Genomic DNA, 16,539 nt, shown 5'->3' on the forward strand with positions numbered 1-16,539 from the left:
ATCGGCTCTGCGAGGAGTGCAAGGACGCCTAGGCATCACTGTTGTCAGGTGTCCATGTCTGGCTTGTGATGTGAAGGCTATGGTAGACAGCACCCACTCTTCAGTCGTCATCGGCTCTCGGAGTGATGGGCAATGGAGACAGATTCAGCATCACTGTTTCCCTCAGTGTCGTGTTCCTGGTAGTGTAAGGGCAAGCGATGCCAGCCCATCACTTTCTCAGTGCTCCCTTGTCTGCTGCGAGTCGAAGGCGCATGGATGACAGCTTCATCATTTCGTCTAGTTGTCTCGGTCTTCTTGGCTAGGTTAAGGTCATGTGAGATTCAAGACTACATTCTTATCTTTCTCAGTTGCTCCGTGTCTTCTGGATGAGATGGGCCATTATGGAGTCAGTACTTCAGTCATCTATCCTCATGGTGTCGTTGGCTCTGGAGGAAAGTGGTTCATCAGGAGACCAGCGATCACTCTCCGTTTTGTCATTGTGCCCTTCTGATTGGTAGGCAAGGCAGACATGACCACGCATCACATCCTCAGTGTCATGGCTCTGGGGAAGGGCAAGGAGACCAGACAGCATCACTCCTCAGGTGTCGTGGTCTAGCAAGCGCCATACCAGTCTCTCGAGGACAGGGCAAGGAGACAGAACAGCATCACTCCTGTTGTCGTGTCTCTGGAGAAGGGCAAGGAGACAGCAATCACTCCTCAGTGTCATGGCTCTGGAGGGAGGGCAAGGAGTCAGACAGCATCACTCCTCAGTGTCATGTTCTGGGGAAGGGCAAGGAGTCAGACCAGCATCACTCCTCAGTGTCATGGCTCTGGAGGAAGGGCAAGGAGACAGCATCACTCCTCAGTGTCGTGTCTCTGGAGGAAAGGCATGGAGACAGCATCACTCCTCAGTGTCATGCTCTGGAGGAAGGGCATGGAGACAGCGTGCTCCTGGGCCAGAGCGGCCAGCTCCTTGAGGAACTCAGAGAAGATGACGGCGCAGTAGACGGCGTTCTTCACCCTCAGAGCCTCTGCCTGCTTCTCAGCCCCGACGCCCTGACCCACCCCGGAACAGGGCACTGTGCAGCGATTGGCCGCCGTCTCGTACGTGGGCCAGGGCGAGCTGGCGGCGTGGCGTGCCCGCGTAGGGCTGTTGGTGTGGCGAAGGATCAGGTCGCCTAGTGAGGGTTTCCGGCTCTTCACTGGAGAATAGATAGAGACACAGCCAGTGTGATTAGGATAGGACAGGTAGACTGACACGCAGACAGATAGGACGGTAAGACTGACACTCAGACAGACAGGACAGGTAGACTGACACCAGACAAACAGGACAGGTAGACTGACACCAGACAAACAGGACAGGTAGACTGACACCAGACAAACAGGACAGGTAGACTGACACCAGACGGACAGGACAGGTAGACAGACAGGACAGGTAGACTGACACAAGAGACAGTGGTTAGGATAGGACAAGTACACTGACAAAAGACACAGGATAGGACAGGTAGACTGACAAAGACAGGATAGGTACACTGACAAAAGACAGACAGGATAGGACAGGTAGACTGACAGACAGGATAGGCGGATGGACGCAACAGACAGTGGTTAGGATAGGACAGGTACCCTGACAAAAGACACATGATAGGACAAAGAAACTGACAGACAGGATAGGACAGATAGACTGACACATACATACAGACATACAGTGGTTAGGACATGTAGACTTACACGACAGGCAGTGGTTAGGATAGGACAGGTAYAATGACCCAACAGACAGAGAGGATAGGACAGGTAGACTGACACAAAACACAGAAAGGATAGGACAGGTAGACTGACACAAAACACAGAAAGGATAGGACAGGTAGACTGACGCAACAGACATGACAGGACAGGTAGCCTGACACAACAGACACAGTGGTTAGGATAGGACAGGAAGGCTGACCCAACAGACAGCGAAGATAGGACAGGTACCCTGACATACAGTGGTTGGGACAGGTAGACTGACAAAATACAGAAAGGATAGGGCAGGTAGACTGACCCAACAGACAGACAGTGGTTAGGACAGGTAGAATTGACCCAACTGACAGATAGTCGCTGGGTCAGRCTACCTGTCCTAACCACTGCCTGTCGGGTCAGTCTACCTGTCCTAACCACTGCCTGTCGGGCCAGTCTACCTGCCCTATCCTGTCTGTCATTCTACCTGTCCATCTTTTGTCAGAAGACCTGTACTATCCTAACCAATGTCTGTTGGGTCAGTCTACCTGTCCTATCCTAACAGACAGACAGGATAGGACAAGTAGACTGACAATACAGAAAGGATAGGACAGGGGGCCTGACAAAAGATGGACAGGTAGAATGACAGACAGAATAGGTAGACAGGGTAGGACAGGTAGACGGATAACAGACAGACAGGATAGGACAGGTAGACGGATAACAGACAGACAGGATAGGACAGGTAGACATAACAGACAGACAGGATAGGACAGGTAGACTGATAACAGACAGACTGGATAGGACAGGTAGACTGATAACAGACAGACTGGATAGGACAGGTAGACTGATAACAGACAGAACACAGGATAGGACAGGTACACTGATAAGAGACAGACAGGATAGGACAGGTAGACTAATAACAGAAGAGAAGTAAATAACCCAAAACATGTCAAATCTATTTATTTTTTTAACTATTCATTTTTTTCTTCTCGCTTTTACCCTTTTCTTCCTAATATCCAATTGTTAGTTCCAGTCTTGTTCCATCGCTGCATCTCCCTTACGAGGCTAAAGTCGAGAGCCACGCGATCTCCAAAACACGACCCTGCCAAGCCGCACTGCTTCTTGACACACTGTTCGCTTCACCCGGAAGCCAGACGCACCAATGTGTCGGAGGAAACACCGTCCAGCTGTCGACCGAAGTCAGCGTGCAGACGCCGGGCCCGCCACAAGGAGTTGCTAGAGCGTGATGGGACAAGGAATCCGACGCGGGCCAAACCTCCCTAACCCGGACGACGCCGGGCAAACCCTCCCCTAACCCGGACGACGCCGGGCCAAACCCTCCCCTAACCGGACGACGCCGGGCCAAACCCTCCCCTAACCCGGACGACGCGGCCAAACCCTCCCCTAACCCGGACGACGCCGGCCAAACCCTCCCTAACCCGGACGACGCCGGGCCAAACCCTCCCCTAACCCGGACGACGCCGGGCCAACCTCCCTAACCCGGACGACGCCGGGCAAACCCTCCCCTAACCCGGACGACGCCGGCCAAACCCTCCCCTAACCCGGACGAGCCGGCCAAACCCTCCCTAACCCGGACGACGCCGGGCCAAACCTCCCCTAACCGGACGACGCCGGGCCAAACCCTCCCTAACCCGGACGACGCGGGCCAACCTCCCCTAACACCGGACGACGCCGGCCAAACCTCCCCTAACCCGGACGACGCGGCCAAACCCTCCCCTAACCCGGACGACGCCGGGCCAAACCCTCCCTAACCCGGACGACGCCGGGCCAACCCTCCCCTAACCCGGACGACGCCGGGCCAAACCCTCCCTAACCGGACGAGCCGGGCCAAACCCTCCCTACCGACGACGCGGCCAAACCTCCCCTAACCCGGACGACGCCGGGCCAAACCCTCCCTAACCCGACGACGCGGGCAACCTCCCGTGCCTTAGACCGCGGCACTGCCTTTGATCGCTGCCGTGCCATCTGACAGAAGCAGATATAGACATGGTTCATTATTATATATATATTTTTTTACCTTTATTTAAATTAGGCAAGTCAGTTAAGAACAAATTCTTATTTACAATGATGGTCTACCCCGGGCAAACCCGGACGACGCTGGGACAATATGTCACCACCCTATTGGACTCCCAATCACAGCCGGTTGTGATACAGCCTGGATTTGAACCAGAGTGTCTGTAGTGACGCCTCTATCACCGAGATGCAGTGTCTTAGACCGCCACTCAGCTGCCTTCAACTGTTTTGTTTGTGGCCAGAACACAGACAGGCCGTTTGAGCCTGATTCACCCTGGTGAGGAGATGGGCGTCTTGATAAAATGTAATAATCTCATCTGCTGCCTACCCTATCCATAACCCTGTAACAGAACAGATGACCCAATTTCCCCCAATCACAGCCTATCTGCATTATTCATTCTCTTAGCCCTCCAATGGGCTACTATACACTGTGTGTGTGTCTGTCTGCATGTGTCCGTGGTCCTCTCACTCACCCAGAGAATCAAGCGTCGCAGGGTGGGCATCCCCATGGGTGAGTCCGCCCAATCACCCTTGCCCCTGGCAGCCAGGTAGCGCTGGGCTTTCTTCAGCATGGCAGGGAAATCCTCATGGGACGCTGCAAACGTCTCGATGCGGTTCTTTCACTGAGCCCAGGACCTGAGGGAGGGGAAGAGAGGAGGCAGGGAGAGAGGAGAGAGAGAGAGGCAGGAGAGGGAGAGAGAGAGAGAGAGAGAGAGAGAGAGAGAGAGAGAGAGAGAGAGAGAGAGAGAGAGAGAGAGAGAGAGAGAAGGCAGGGAGAGAGAGGAGGCAGGGGAGAGAGAGAGAGAGGAGGCAGGAGGAGAGAGAGAGAGAGAGAGAGAGAGAGAGAGAGAGAGAGGCAGGAGAGAGAGAGAGAGAGAGGAGAGAGAGAGGAGCAGGGAAGAGAGAGAGAGAGAGGAGGCAGGGGAGAGAGAAAGAAGAGAGAGAGGAGCAGGGGGAGAGAGAGAAGAGAGAGAGGAGGCAGGGAGAGAGAGAGAGAGAGAGAGGAGGCAGGGGAGAGAGAGAGAGAGAGAGAGGAGGCAGGGGAGAGAGAGAGAGAGAGAGGAGGCAGAGAGAGAGAGAGAGGAGGCAGGGGAGAGAGAGAGAGGAGGCAGGGGAGAGAGAGAGAGGAGGCAGGGGAGAGAGAGAGAGAGAGAGAGGAGGCAGAGGGGGGAGAAGCAAGGTTAGGGAACATAGTGATCCTTCCTATCAGTATGACCAGTCCCTCTTTCACGTGCACCACCACGCACGCGCATGTTGATTTTGTCCACCCACACCAGACGTGATCAGGAAACGCAGGTTGAAATATCAAAACGAACTCTGAACCAACTAAAATTAATTTGGGACAGGGTCAAAAAGCATTGAACATTCATGTCCATTTCTCTAGATTGCTGTTGCTAGGTCATTTTGTCCTGGGATATAAACATTGGGTTGATATTTTACCTGAAATGCACAAGGTCCTCTACTCTGACAATTAATCACAGATAAAACGTTTTGTTTCTAGTAATCTCTCTCCTTCAGGCTTCTTCTTCTGTGGACTTTATATGGCGGTTGGCAACCAACTTTAAGGTGCATTACCACCACCAGCAACTGGAGTGGAGTTTGGACCTCAGTTCATCTTTCAATCACCCAAGTGGGTATATGCTCCTAACAACCAATGAGATGGGAGAAGGCGGGACTTAGAATCCAGTTCTATTTCAGCACCTGGCTATGCAGACGCTCGTTGACGAGCTCGAGCAGTGTGGGTGCAATGTTTGAATAACATGTACATTTATTTTTCAACGCTCGCGCACTTGATGCTAGCGGTGTGGTCAGCATATGAGAGACTTGACGCTGGGTTAGAGTTAGGGAACGCAGTGATACTTCCTACCTGTATGAGAGACTTGACGTTGGATTAAGTTAGGAACGCAGTGATACTTCCTACCTGTATAAGAGACTTGACGTTGATTAGAGTTAGGGAACGCAGTGATACTTCCTACCTGTATGAGAGACTTGACGTTGGTTAGAGTTAGGGAACGCAGTGATACTTCCTACCTGTATGAGAGACTTGACGTGATTAGAGTTAGGGAACGCAGTGATACTTCCTACCTGTATGAGTCTTGACGCTGGGCTGGAGTTAGGGAACGCAGTGATACTTCCTACCTGTATGAGAGACTTGACGCTGGGTTAGAGTTAGGAACGCAGTGATACTTCCTACCTGTATGAGAGACTTGACGCTGGGTTAGAGTTAGGGAACGCAGTGATACTTCCTACCTGTATGAGAGACTTGACGTTGGATTAGAGTTAGGGAACGCAGTGATACTTCCTACCTGTATGAGAGACTTGACGTGGATTAGAGTTAGGGAACGCAGTGATACTTCCTACCTGTATGAGAGACTTGACGTTGGATTAGAGTTAGGGAACGCAGTGATACTTCCTACCTGTATGAGAGACTTGACGTTGGATTAGAGTTAGGGAACCAGTGATACTTCCTACCTGTATGAGAGACTTGACGTTGGATTAGAGTTAGGGAACGCAGTGATACTTCCTACCTGTATGAGAGACTTGACGCTGGGTTAGAGTTAGGGAACGCAGTGATACTTCCTACCTGTATGAGAGACTTACGCTGGGTTAGAGTTAGGGAACGCAGTGATACTTCCTACCTGTATGAGAGACTTGACGTTGGATTAGAGTTAGGGAACGCAGTGATACTTCCTACCTGTATGAGAGACTTGACGTTGGATTAGAGTTAGGGAACGCAGTGATACTTCCTACCTGTATAAGAGACTTGACGTTGGATTAGAGGTTAGGGAACGCAGTGATACTTCCTACCTGTATGAGAGACTTGACGTTGGATTAGAGTTAGGGAACGCAGTGATACTTCCTACCTGTATGAGAGACTTGACGTTGGATTAGATTAGGGAACGCAGTGATACTTCCTACCTGTATGAGAGACTTGACGCTGGCTGGATAGGGAACGCAGTGATACTTCCTACCTGTATGAGAGACTTGACGTTGGATTAGAGTTAGGAAACGCAGTGATACTTCCTACCTGTATGAGAGACTTGACGCTGGGTTAGAGTTAGGGAACGCAGTGATACTTCCTACCTGTATGAGAGACTTGACCTGGGTTAGAGTTAGGGAACGCAGTGATACTTCCTACCTGTATGAGAGACTTGACGTTGGATTAGAGTTAGGGAACGCAGTGATACTTCCTACCTGTATAGAGACTTGACGTTGGTTAGAGTTAGGAACGCAGTGATACTTCCTACCTGTATGAGAGACTTGACGTGGATTAGAGTTAGGGAACGCAGTGATACTTCCTACCTGTATGAGAGACTTGACGCTGGGTTAGAGTTAGGAACGCAGTGACACTTCCTACCTGTATAGAGACTTGACGCTGGGTTAGAGTTAGGGAACGCAGTGATACTCCTACCTGTATGACAGACTTGACGCTGGGTTAGAGTTAGGGAACGCAGTGATACTTCCTACCTGTATGAGAGACTTGACGCTTGGCTGAACACCATGTTGGTTTGAGGAGGAAAGATCGGAGCAGGGGCTGAGGGTAGCAGGCAAGCTGGCCAGAATACCCGTCAACAGGATGTTTACATACAGAGAGTTCTGGAGCATGTTTTCCAGCTTGGCAAACAGAACCACCATGAACGGACCTGCAGGGGGGTGGCAAGAGAGAGAGGGAGAGATATTTTGTTATTTTGAACAGGGACAAAATGTACAACAAAACACACGTCTCAGACGTGAGAAGTGATACGTTTGCACCAGATTTAGCTAACAGTTCATAAATCTGAAGTCCTGGGGGAGGAACAGAGAGCAAGGGAGAGAAAGGGAAGGAGTCAGAGGAGAGCAAGGAGAGAGGGAAGGAGACAGAGGAGAGCGAGGGAGAGAGGGAAGGAGACAGAGGAGAGCCAGGGAGAGAGGAAGGAGACAGAGGAGAGCGAGGGAGAGGGGGAAGGAGACAGAGGAGAGCGAGGAAGAGGGAGAGGGAACAGAGAGCGAAGAAGAGGGGAGAGGAACAGAGAGCAAGGAAGAGGGGAAGGAGACAGAGGAGAGCAAGGAAGAGAGAATGGAGGGAGGGAAGGTGTACATGCACACTAATGGAAGTCAAGATCAAATCAAATCAAATTTTATTAGTCACATACACATGGTTAGCAGATGTTAATGCGAGTGTAGCGAAATGCTTGTGCTTCTAGTTCCGACAATGCAGTAATAACCAACAGTAATCTAACCTAACAATTCCACACTACTACCTTACACACACACACAAGTGTAAAGGATAAAGAATATGTACATAAAGATATATGAATGAGTGGTGGTACAGAACGGCATGGCAGATGCAGTAGATGTATAGAGTACGGTATATACGTATGAGATGAGTACTGTAGGGTATGTAAACATAAAGTGCATAGTTTAAAGTGGCTAGTGGTACATGTATTGCATAAAGATGGCAAGATGCAGTAGATGATATAGAGTACAGTATATACATATGAGATGGGTAATGTAGGGTATGTAAACATTGTATTAAGTGGCATTGCTTAAAGTGGCTAGTGGTACATTTTTACATAATTTCCATCAATTCCCATTTTTAAAGTGGCTGGAGTTGAGTCAGTATGTTGGCAGCGGCCGCCTAAATGTTAGTGGTGGCTGTTTAACAGTCTGATGGCCTTGAGATAGAAGCTGTTTTTCAGTCTCTCGGTCCTGCTTTGATGCACCTGTACTGACCTCGCCTACTGGATGATAGCGGTGTGAACAGGCAGTGGCTCGGGTGGTTGTTGTCCTTGATGATCTTTATGGCCTTCCTGTGACATCGGGTGGTGTAGGTGTCCTGAGGGGCAGGTAGTTTGCCCCTGGTGATGCGTTCTGCAGACCTCACTACCCTCTGGAGAGCCTTACGGTTGTGGGCGGAGCAGTTGCCGTACCAGGCGGTGATACAGCCCGACAGGATGCTCTCGATTGTGCATCTGTAGAAGTTTGTGAGTGCTTTTGGTGATAAGCCGAATTTCTTCAGCCTCCTGAGGTTGAAGAGGCGCTTGCTGCGCCTTCTTCACAACGCTGTCTGTGTGGGTGGACCAATTCAGTTTGTCCGTGATGTGTACACCGAGGAACTTAAAACTTTCCACCTTCTCCACTACTGACCCGTCGATGTGGATAGGGGGGTGCTCCCTCTGCTGTTTTCCTGAAGTCCACAATCATCTCCTGTTTTGTTGACGTTGAGTGTGAGGTTATTTTCCTGACACCACACTCCGAGGGCCCTCACCTCCTCCCTGTAGGCCGTCTCGTCGTTGTTGGTAATCAAGCCTACCACTGTAGTGTCATCCGCAAACTTGATGATTGAGTTGGAGCGTGCATGGCCACGCAGTCGTGGGTGAACAGGGAGTACAGGAGAGGGCTCAGAACGCACCCTTGTGGGGCCCAGTGTTGAGGATCAGCGGGGTGGAGATGTTGTTACCTACCCTCACCACCTGGGGGCGGCCCGTCAGGAAGTCCAGGACCCAGTTGCACAGGGCGGGTCGAGACCCAGGGTCTCGAGCTTGATGACGAGTTTGGAGGGTACTATGGTGTTAAATGCTGAGCTGTAATCGATGAACACATTCCACATGGGTATTCCTCTTGTCCAGATGGGTTAGGGCAGTGTGCAGTGTGGTTGCGATTGCGTCGTCTGTGGACCTATTGGGTCGGTAAGCAAATTGGAGTGGGTCTAGGGTGTCCGGTAGGGTGGAGGTGATATGGTCCTTGACTAGTCTCTCAAAGCACTTCATGATGACGGAAGTGAGTGCTACGGGGCGGTAGTCGTTTAGCTCAGTTACCTTAGCTTTCTTGGGAACAGGAACAATGGTGGCCCTCTTGAAGCATGTGGAACAGCAGACTGGGATAAGGATTGATTGAATATGTCCGTAAACACACCAGCCAGCTGGTCTGCGCATGCTCTGAGGACGCGGCTGGGAATGCCGTCTGGGCCTGCAGCCTTGCGAGGGTTAACACGTTTAAATGTTTTACTCACCTCGGCTGCAGTGAAGGAGAGCCCGCAGGTTTTGGTAGGGGGCCGTGTCAGTGGCACTGTATTGTCCTCAAAGCGGGCAAAAAAGTTGTTTAGCCTGTCTGGGAGCAAGACATCCTGGTCCTCGACGGGGCTGGTTTTCTTTTTGTAATCCGTGATTGACTGTAGACCCTGCCACATACCTCTTGTGTCTGAGCTGTTGAATTGCGACTCGATTTTGTCTCTGTACTGAGACTTAGCCTGTTTGATTGCCTTGCGGAGAGAATAGCTACACTGTTTGTATTCGGTCATGCTTCCGGTCACCTTGCCCTGGTTAAAAGCAGTGGTTCGCGCTTTCAGTTTCACGCGAATGCTGCCGTCAATCCACGGTTTCTGGTTTGGGAATGTTTTATCGTTGCGTGGGTACGACATCGTCAATGCACTTCCTAATGAACTCGCTCACCGAATCAGCATATTCGTCAATATTGTTGTTGGACGCGATGCGGAACATATTCCAATCCGCGTGATCGAACAGTCTTGAAGATTGGTCGGACCAGCTTGAACAGACCTGAGCGCGGGAGCTTGTTGTTTGAGTTTCTGTTTGTAGGCTGGAATCAACAAAATGGAGTCGTGGTCAGCTTTTCCGAAAGGGGGGCGGGGGAGGGCCTTATAAGCGTCGCGGAAATTAGTATAACAATGGTCTAGTGTTTTTCAGCCCTGGTAGCACAATCGATATGCTGATAGAATTTAGGGAGTTTTGTTTTAGATTAGCCTTGTTAAAATCCCCAGCTACGATGAATGCAGCCTCAGGGTGTGTGGTTTCCAGTTTACAAAGAGTCAGATAAAGTTCGTTCAGGGCCATCGATGTGTCTGCTTGGGGGGGAATGTATACGGCTGTGATTATGATTGACGAGAATTCCCTTGGTAGATAATGCGGTCGACATTTGATTTTGAGGAGTTCTAGATCAGGTGAACAGAACGACTTGAGTTCTTGTGTGTTGTTATGATGATCACACCACTTCTCGTTAATCATAAGGCATACCCCCCCGCCCCTCTTCTTACCGGAAAGATGTTTGTTTCTGTCGGCGCGATGCATGAAGAAACCAGCTGGCTGCACCGACTCCGTTAGCGTCCCTTGAGTTAGCCATGTTTCCGTGAAGCAGAGCACGTTGCAATCCCTGATGTCTCTCTGGAATGCTACCCGTGCTCGGATTCATCAACCTTATTGTCAAGAGACTGGACATTGGCGAGTAGTATGCTAGGGAGTGGAGCGCGATGTGCCCGTCTCCGAAGCCTGACCACGAGACCGCCTCGTTTTCCCCTTTTTCGGCGTCGCACAGGGTCGCCGGCTGGATCAGATCCATTGTATTGGGTGGAAGGCAAAACACTGGATCCGTTTCGGAAAGTCATATTCCTGGTAGGAACGATGATGAGTTGACGTTAATCGTATATTCAGTAGTTCCTCCCGACTGTATGTAATGAAACCTAAGATTACCGGGGTACCGATGTAAGAAATAACACGTAAAAAAACAAAATACTGCATATTTTCCAAGGAACACGAAGCGAGGCGGCCATCTCTTTTCGGCGCCGGAAGTTAAGATCCAACAAAGAAAAAAAAAAAACAGGCAAGACTAAATATCAAAAGGAAGCAACAGTCTATATTAACTTCCTGTGCAACGTCAAACATCAACAGAGCAAGTCAACCAAAAGAAAACATTAAACCAACATCAAAATAATTAAATAATGGAGCAGCATCCAACCTCGAGCACCAATTCAAAATATAACAACTAACATCTTAACACACATAAGCAAGTAAACAGCAGATAAACAGCAGACAATGGACACAAACCCTTCTGCTCTCTGGTGGTCTTTCTCACCTGTGTAGGGCTGAGTGGATGGTTGTCCTAGAGGCCTGGCAGGGCTGAAGACCCCCACAACGCCAGCCCCTACCCCGCTCCCCATCAGGTCAGCGTCCAGGGGAGAGGGGGGCGGTGGTTCCTCTGAGTGGGGGTCTCTGGTGGTCTCCTCCAGCTGTCTGAGCAGCCCCACCCCCCTGRTCCTCTCCCTCACTCTCTCCTCCAGCTCCCGGAGTTCCTGGGTGAAGGCCTCGATGCTGATGCCCTGGCCGTTGGAGTCTCCAGGCCCCTGCTGGCCKCCCTCCCCAGGCCCYTCCAGGAGCTCAGAGATCAGTCGCTCCACTGCTTCTGACTGGTTAAAGAGCATTGCCTCTGGAGGTCTCGATCCAGGGCCGGGTGCTGCAGCATGGAGGGTCAGCCTGTCGTTGGAGGAGTTGGTACGGGGTTCTGAGAGCAGTGGAGCAGACTGAGTCTGGGCGTGACTCGGTTTGTGTGGTGGAAGACCTCCGGAGCTTTCCGCAGGCCCACTCCCATTCCCTTCACTGTAGAAGCCRTGTAGGGACCCGCAGGACTGGGCAGGGCAGGCACCCACCCCCCCGTTCTGACTAGAGTCCCCCCCAGCAGGGTGCCGCTGCTCYCCCAACTCTCTCTTCACCTTCTTAACCTCCATCCCTCCATCCTGGCTGTCCCTACACCCGTCCCCCTGCCCCCCCAACAACGTCCCATTGATGATGGCCTGCTGAGGACCCTTGGTGGGGGCGGAGTGGAGGTGGGGAGGAGCGGAGGGGTCAGGGAGGGAGGCAGAATCAGGAGGGAGATGGAGAGGTTTGGGGAGGGGGACATCCTCTCTCTGCAGGCTGCGTTTCTTGGTGCGTGGTGTGAGGCTGATACAGCTGTTCTTACCGATGGTGACGTCCCARTCTCCACTGTCCCTCTCTGTACTGGTCCACTCTGACCGCGCTGCTGCCACCACCGCTGCCCTCTGCTGGCCGGGGGAGGTACTACCTCCATTTCCTCCTCCACCCTGCTGGAAGGAGAAGTGCTCTGGGAACATGGCCAGGGAGGGGTTGGAGGTGGGGGGCGGGGGCGGTAGAGGGGCCATGTTGGGTGAGGGGTCCTCTCCGTCGTAGGGGGCTGACCAGTTCCGGCAGGCCCAGGAGCACAGCTCTACCCCCCTACGTGCGTCCCTGAGGTACTCCAGGTACCCCGACTCCCAGTCCAGCCCCTCTGGGACGGGGTGCATGGGGCTATCTGGGGACAGGGGGGTGTTGGGGCCGGCACCAGGCGACGAGGGGACCGTCTCGGTGGGGGAGGGGGTGGAGGGCCCTCCTCCAGTGCTCTGCTGGCGCATGAAGAGGGCCAAGCGGGACGGAGTGCTGGGTTTGTGGTGTACTGGAGACTCTGAGCTGGGACTGTTCAGGACTACAGACAGACAGGGGGGGAGAAACAGACAGATAGACAGACAGACAGACAGGCAGAGGTGCAGACAGAGAGGGAGAAACAGGCAGACAGACAGAGGGCGACAGAGCTGCAGCTCTTCTCAGGTAGACAACTGTGTGTGTGTCGTCGTGTTGTTACTATACTCTACTGCCTGCTACTATGGAGAGATGTAACAGGTGTATTGTTGTCCTTACAGCATCTTTTTAAAGATTCTACCTTGTATGAAAACACCTGTACATACAAGTGAAATCCTATTATATTATGTTACATACAGTATCAGGGAGCCCGGGTGGGCTGGGGGGCTACTTGCCCTGTACCCATGTGAATGTTGAGTCAGTAGGCGTGTCGTGTCAGGGACAATGAATTTTATGGTAAATCAGCCGACAAGGTTCCTGTCTCCTCATCCCCACTGCTCGCGGACTGGCACATGCCCCTCTGCTAGCAGTGATTGAAGAAATCCTGCCTGGGGAAAGGTACTGACTACGGGCCACTAACCATGGTTTTTCTACTGAACTACCATGTTTTATCTGATCATGGTTTCTTACTGACTAACGATGGTTTTTGACGTGAACTAACATGTTTCTACACTGAATAAACCGCATGGGTTGTCTACTGAACTCCTAACCATGTTTTCTACTGAACTGAACCAATGGTTTCTCCCTGAATAACACTGGTTTTCTACTGAACCAACCATGTATTCTACTGAATCTACATGGTTTCTACTGAACTTAACCATGCGTTCTCCTCTCATGCTCTGACGTGAACTAACCCATGGTTTCTTAACTAATTTCTGAACTAACCATGGTTTCTACTGAACTAACATGGTTTACTAACGTTTGATGACATAAGCAGGTTCTGCTTGATCACTAAACATGGACAGGCTCGAACATGTTACTAACAACATGGTCTGCAACAACCTGGTTCTCCCTTAACTAACCTAGGTGGTTCTCCTGACTTATACATGGTTTCTCCTGAACATAACCATGGTTTCTCCTGAACTAACCATGGTTTCTCCGAACTAAACCATGGTTCTCACTGACTAACATCTACGAGTAACCAGTGTTATCTACTGAAACTCAACATTCACACTAACTGGTTTCTACTGAACTACAACCATGGTTTCTACTGAACTAACCCATGGTTTTAACTTCATTCTGACTGACTGAACCATGGTTTCTCCTGACCAGTTTCAACTAACCATGGTCGTTTCCTGAACTAACCCGATGGTTTCTTACTGAACTAACCAATGTTTTCTAACCATGAATGCTGGTCTACTGAACTACCAATGGGTTCTTACACTGAACTAACCATGATTTCTACTGACACATTTCCACTCATTCAACAGATTATTCCAGTTAATTTACGAAATGTACCTTGTTTTCAATTACACAATACAAGCAGTAAAGAAACGGTGTGTGATTTAACCTCTCTTGGGTACGTGCAAACGTTTAGCCGTCCACCTCTCCAGCAGCCCCAGTGAAGACTTTCGACGGCGCCCCAAATTCAAAATACCAGAACATTACTCATTACCCTCCCACCCCATCCCCCGAACGGCCAGTACAACAATAGGGGTGTCCCTCGTCCTTACTCGCCTCTACACAATAAAAAAATAACAAGAAGATAACATCCAAAAGAACAAACTCGCACGAAAAAAAAACACATCACGAACCAACATCCAAGCGAGCAATTAAAAATTCAGAAAACAAAACATATTACATAGGTTTAAAGATTAACTCTTGTGAATCCAACCACGGTGTCAGATTTAAAAAATGCTTTAGAGTAAAGCATTACCTTACGATATTTTGAGAACATAGCCCACTAGACAAATCATTACAAACAGTAGCCAGCCAGGTAAACAGTTAAACAATTTAGAATGAGATAACAATAATCCCTTACCTTTGATGATCTTCACTATGGTTGCAATCCATCTGACATTTAATTATTCAATAAATGTTATTTTTGTTCGATAAAGTCTCTTTATATCAATAAACCTCGTTTTGTTCGCGCGTTTTCTTCAGTAATCCACAGGCTCAAACGCAGTCAAAAACGGAGACAAAAAAATCCAAATTGTATCCGTAAAGTTCATAGAAACATGTCAAACGATGTTTTTCAAACCGCAGGTTTTTTTAGCCAATAAACGTCGTCAATTTAAAAGGTAAACAAGAAACGCACTCTCTCGGTCGTGCGCAGGAAAAAGCTCTGTGTACACGGCAGGGTCCACTCATTCAGACTGCTCTTCCTCATTTTTCAGAATACAAGCCTGAAACAATTTCTGAAGACTTTTGACATCTAGTGGAAGGCATAGAAAACTGCAATTTGAGTCCTAAGTCAATGGATACTTAATGGCATTGAATAGAAAATAAAAAAACTACTTCCTGAATGGATTTTTCTCAGTTTCGCCTGCCAAATCAGTTCTGTTAACTCAGACACTATTTAACAGTTTGAGAAACTCTTAAGTGTTTTCTTCCAAATCTACCAGTATTATGCATAATCATATATTCTGCCGAGAAGCAGGCAGTTTAATTTGGGCAAGCATATCCAAAATTCTGAATGCTGCCCCCTACCTAAGAGAAGTTAAACCATGATGCTGTGTTAAAGATTTGGACAAGTTGAACTTCAGTTTTAACATAGTTATACATTATCAAGTTTTATGGAGTTTTTTTATTTTTTATCAATGTTTAAAATATATACGTGAACAAAAAAATTCACGCAACATGTAAAGTCGTACGTCAGCAGTCCAACCGGCGTCACAACAGCAGAACACGTGATACCACGCCCAGCACATTTAAGAATGTGTTATTCAATGTGTTTCTATGGGCTATAGTAGGAAACGCCTAATTCAATATATATGAAATAATACAAAAATAAAGGAATATCTATATGGCATATTTAAAAAATGATTTTTATTTGTAAGTTGCATTATGTTACACAAACGCCTCATGTTTGACTCCTCACTTAGATTTATATGATTTATATCTCAATGTTGTAAATGTTATCTACATAAAGTGAGAACCATGACTAATGTTCCTCCTGTTCTGTCTGTCTCCGCTGCTGGCTGTCGTCCCTGTCTGTCTGTCTGTTGTTCTCCTCTGGTCTGTCTGTCTGTCTTCTGTTCTGTCTGTCTGCTCTCTGTCTGTCTGTTTCTCCCTGTCTGTTCTGTCTCTCGTGCTCGTCTGTTTCTCCCTGTCTGTCTGTCTGTCTCTCCCTGTCTGTCTGTCTGTTTCTCCCTGTCTGTCTGTCTGTTTTCTGTCTGTCTGTCTGTCTCTCTGTGTGTCTGTTCTCCCCTGTCTGTCTTGTTCCTCTCTGCTGTCTGTCTGTTTCTCCCTGTCTGTCTGGGTCTGTCGCCCTCTCTGTTCTCCCTGTCTCGTCTGTCGTCTGTCGCGCCTCTCTGTTTTTCTCCCTCCCGTCTGTCTGTCTGTCTGTCTGCCTTCTGTCTGGCCTTTGTCTCCCTCTCTGTCTGCCCTCTCTGCCTGCCTGTCTGTCTGTCTATCTGTCTGTTTCTCCCTCCCTGTCTGTTGCCCTCTGTCTGTCACCCTCTGTCTGCTGTCT

General features: G+C 49.6%; 1 protein-coding gene across 1 annotated transcript in view; it reads right to left on the minus strand.

The window, feature by feature from the left end:
• Positions 1-660: 660 nt before the first annotated feature.
• Positions 661-16,539, minus strand: part of LOC112070749 (FHF complex subunit HOOK-interacting protein 1B-like) — a 50,542-nt gene continuing 34,663 nt past the window's right edge. The window contains 9 exon segments of the mRNA XM_024138197.2: positions 661-1,033; positions 1,035-1,107; positions 1,110-1,181; positions 4,200-4,211; positions 4,214-4,343; positions 7,180-7,225; positions 7,227-7,284; positions 7,287-7,370; positions 11,572-12,972. Coding sequence (XP_023993965.2) covers positions 835-1,033; positions 1,035-1,107; positions 1,110-1,181; positions 4,200-4,211; positions 4,214-4,343; positions 7,180-7,225; positions 7,227-7,284; positions 7,287-7,370; positions 11,572-12,972 — 2,075 coding nt within the window. The 3' untranslated portion in view covers positions 661-834.

Source organism: Salvelinus sp. IW2-2015, unplaced genomic scaffold, assembly GCF_002910315.2.
Source record: "Salvelinus sp. IW2-2015 unplaced genomic scaffold, ASM291031v2 Un_scaffold1415, whole genome shotgun sequence".
NCBI lineage: Eukaryota > Metazoa > Chordata > Actinopteri > Salmoniformes > Salmonidae > Salvelinus > Salvelinus sp. IW2-2015.